This window comes from Aplysia californica, unplaced genomic scaffold (assembly GCF_000002075.1).
Source record: "Aplysia californica isolate F4 #8 unplaced genomic scaffold, AplCal3.0 scaffold00185, whole genome shotgun sequence".
Lineage (NCBI taxonomy): Eukaryota > Metazoa > Mollusca > Gastropoda > Aplysiida > Aplysiidae > Aplysia > Aplysia californica.
The window spans coordinates 79,791-80,834 of NW_004797455.1; the positions used below are offsets into that span (position 1 = coordinate 79,791).

The following is a 1,044-nucleotide window of genomic DNA, read 5'->3' on the forward strand; positions in this document are numbered from 1 at the left end:
CCCCCCACCCCTCCTCTCTCCCCTCCCAGCGAGAGGACCGGCACAAAGTGCGGAGATTCCTCCAGGAGTACAAGAACGACATTGACGAGATCTTGGCAGCCAGTCTGTGAGTTGTGGATGGTTGGCGGGCGCTCTGGTGTGGTTTGCTCCTTCTTTCCTATCTAACATCTATCGTCCTTATCTCCCCTCCATTTTTATGTTTGTTACTATCTTGTAACACCTCTAATCTTCTGGCGCTCATTTGACCTTATGCAGTTGCGAGCGCCGTAAAACCTCTACTAAAACCTCTACTAAAACCTCTACTCGAGCAAAAAAACACACAAAACAATCTCGTGGCATAGATAAGGCTTTGGACTGTATTTATAGTAGAATGAGGGTGATGATGGTGTTAATGATGAGGACAATGACGACGATGATGATGATGATGATGACAATGACGATGATGATGATGACAGTATAGTAATCAAATGTGTCATGACATTATGGAATCAGGCGCTCATCAAATTTTGGGCATGTGTGGAATTATTGGTATCATGTGAAAGCTTTTTCATTTGCCTTGCTTTTAATGAGAATAATACCCATCTATCTTGAATAGAAGTGGAGATATTTATGATTGAAGGAGGTGGGGTTGTCTGGTTTCAGTGGTAAAATTAGCCAGAAAATGACTGCCAAAGTTTGGTAATTTGACTAGCTTGAAAGTCCTTGAAAACAGAAAAATTACTTGTTGTGTGCTTTGAATCAATGTTTTTCAGTAGAACTATTTATATGGACATGAAAGGTGTTGAGCCAAAACACAAAAATTTTGATAAAAAATTGTCAAATTCGATTTCATTATTTTGACGAGCACTTGATTTCACCACGATGCCTCACAATTCACAAGTCATGCTATTTCCACAAATAGATCAGAAATGGTCCATGAATACACTTCCCCATCCCCCTTCCCCCATCTCCCCTTGCTCTCAACCCCCTCCCTCACTCAACCACCCCACCCTTCCCTTTCCTTATCCCCCTACCCCTCCACCCCCATCCCTCACCCACCCTCCC

At 42.9% G+C, this 1,044-nt stretch overlaps 1 protein-coding gene across 1 annotated transcript in view; it reads left to right on the forward strand.

The window, feature by feature from the left end:
* Positions 1-29: 29 nt before the first annotated feature.
* The window catches only part of LOC101862797, a gene marked incomplete at both ends in the record, with an annotated part of 29,443 nt that continues 28,428 nt past the window's right edge, over positions 30-1,044 (forward strand). Inside the window, 1 exon segment of the mRNA XM_013082619.2 lies at positions 30-106. Within this exon segment, the coding sequence (XP_012938073.2) occupies positions 30-106 (77 nt within the window).